Genomic DNA, 1,544 nt, shown 5'->3' with positions numbered 1-1,544 from the left:
CCCCCCCCCCCCCCCCCCCCCTTGCTTAGGGGATTGTTGCAATTACGCGACAGCGGTGTTTCCAGAAAACAGTCTTAATCGTTTTGCAGACCATGTAGTCACGTTAACATTTACACTTCTGCGGCTTCCTAGTTCGTCTATGACTGAAATCCATCGCGGGGGTCGCTTCTGCTCGGATTCTTGTCTTCGTGTGTGTGTGTGTATGTAAACATTTAAAACGTTTTCTATTAAAAAGAATCAAGTCGTAGTCACCCTTGGGAGGAGTGCCCCAAGCTTCCCCCACCCTCGGTCGCTGTTTCAGCCGCCTCTGCCCTCACCTGGTGTTTGTTGCCGATGTGTTTACCTCCGCGCTTCATCCCGAAGGGCGACTTGGGGGCTTCTTTGAGAGGAGCGGGCTTGTGGCGAGCGGAAGGCGAGCGACTTGAGTCCAGTTTGGGGCAGGATATGCAGCGACTGAGGCGGGGAGAACCGACACATCTTTGATTTGTAGCCCCCCGAAGAACAACTTTACAGCTCCGGGACCCTCTCTCTTGGGATTCCCTCTGTCCCGCGTGGGGCGCGGCGGGGCGCGGCGCATCCTCCGCGAGCTCACCGGGAGGAGGCGCGAGTCGGGGGGCCACGACCCCCCGCCCCCCGCCTCGGGACCAGCGGCTGGGGGACGGGGCTGCTCACGGGTGCACTTTGTGTCTTCCTCCCACTTGTTCCTGCCCTCCTCCTCCTTGCTCCCTCCCTCACCCCACCCACTCTAGGAAGAACCGCGCTTCGGAACGACCCCGTTGGCCATGCTGGCGGCGACCTGTAACAAGATCGGCAACACGAGCCCGCTGACGACGCTGCCGGAGTCGAGCGCCTTTGCCAAGGGCGGCTTCCATCCCTGGAAGCGCTCCTCGTCCAGCTGCAACCTCGGGTCCAGCCTCTCGGGCTTCGCAGTGGCCACCGGCGGCCGCGGCTCGGGCGGCCTGGCGGGAGGCTCGGGCGCAGCCAACAGCGCCTTCTGCTTGGCCTCCACGTCCCCTACGTCGTCCGCTTTCAGCAGCGACTACGGCGGCCTCTTCTCCAACTCAGCGGCGGCCGCGGCGGCAGCGGCCGGAGTGTCCCCGCAGGAGGCGGGAGGCCAATCGGCCTTCATCTCCAAGGTGCACACGACGGCGGCCGACGGCCTGTACCCGCGCGTGGGCATGGCGCACCCGTACGAGTCGTGGTACAAGTCAGGCTTCCACTCGACGCTGGCGGCGGGCGAGGTGACCAACGGTGCTGCGTCGTCGTGGTGGGACGTGCACAGCAGCCCGGGCTCGTGGCTGGAGGTGCAGAACCCCGCTGGGGGGCTCCAGAGCTCGCTGCACTCGGGCGCCCCCCAAGCCTCGCTGCACTCGCAGCTCGGCACCTACAACCCCGACTTCAGCTCGCTCACGCACTCGGCCTTCAGCTCCACGGGCCTCGGCTCCTCGGCCGCCGCCGCCTCGCACTTGCTCTCCACCAGCCAGCACCTGCTGGCCCAGGACGGCTTCAAGCCGGTGCTGCCCTCCTACTCGGACTCCAGCGCC

At 65.3% G+C, this 1,544-nt stretch overlaps 1 protein-coding gene across 1 annotated transcript in view; it reads left to right on the top strand.

Moving 5' to 3' along the window:
* SP9 (Sp9 transcription factor) overlaps positions 1–1,544 on the top strand; it is a 2,654-nt gene that overhangs the window by 409 nt on the left and 701 nt on the right. Inside the window, exon 2 of the mRNA XM_010859812.1 lies at positions 750–1,543. Within this exon, the coding sequence (XP_010858114.1) occupies positions 750–1,543 (794 nt within the window). The remainder of the gene's footprint in view (positions 1–749; position 1,544) is intronic.

This window comes from Bison bison, unplaced genomic scaffold, assembly GCF_000754665.1.
Source record: "Bison bison bison isolate TAMUID 2011002044 unplaced genomic scaffold, Bison_UMD1.0 scf7180017864460, whole genome shotgun sequence".
NCBI classification, from domain to species: Eukaryota; Metazoa; Chordata; class Mammalia; order Artiodactyla; family Bovidae; genus Bison; species Bison bison.
The sequence above is the reverse complement of the archived record's forward strand: the minus strand, read 5'-3'. Positions and strand labels throughout refer to the sequence as shown.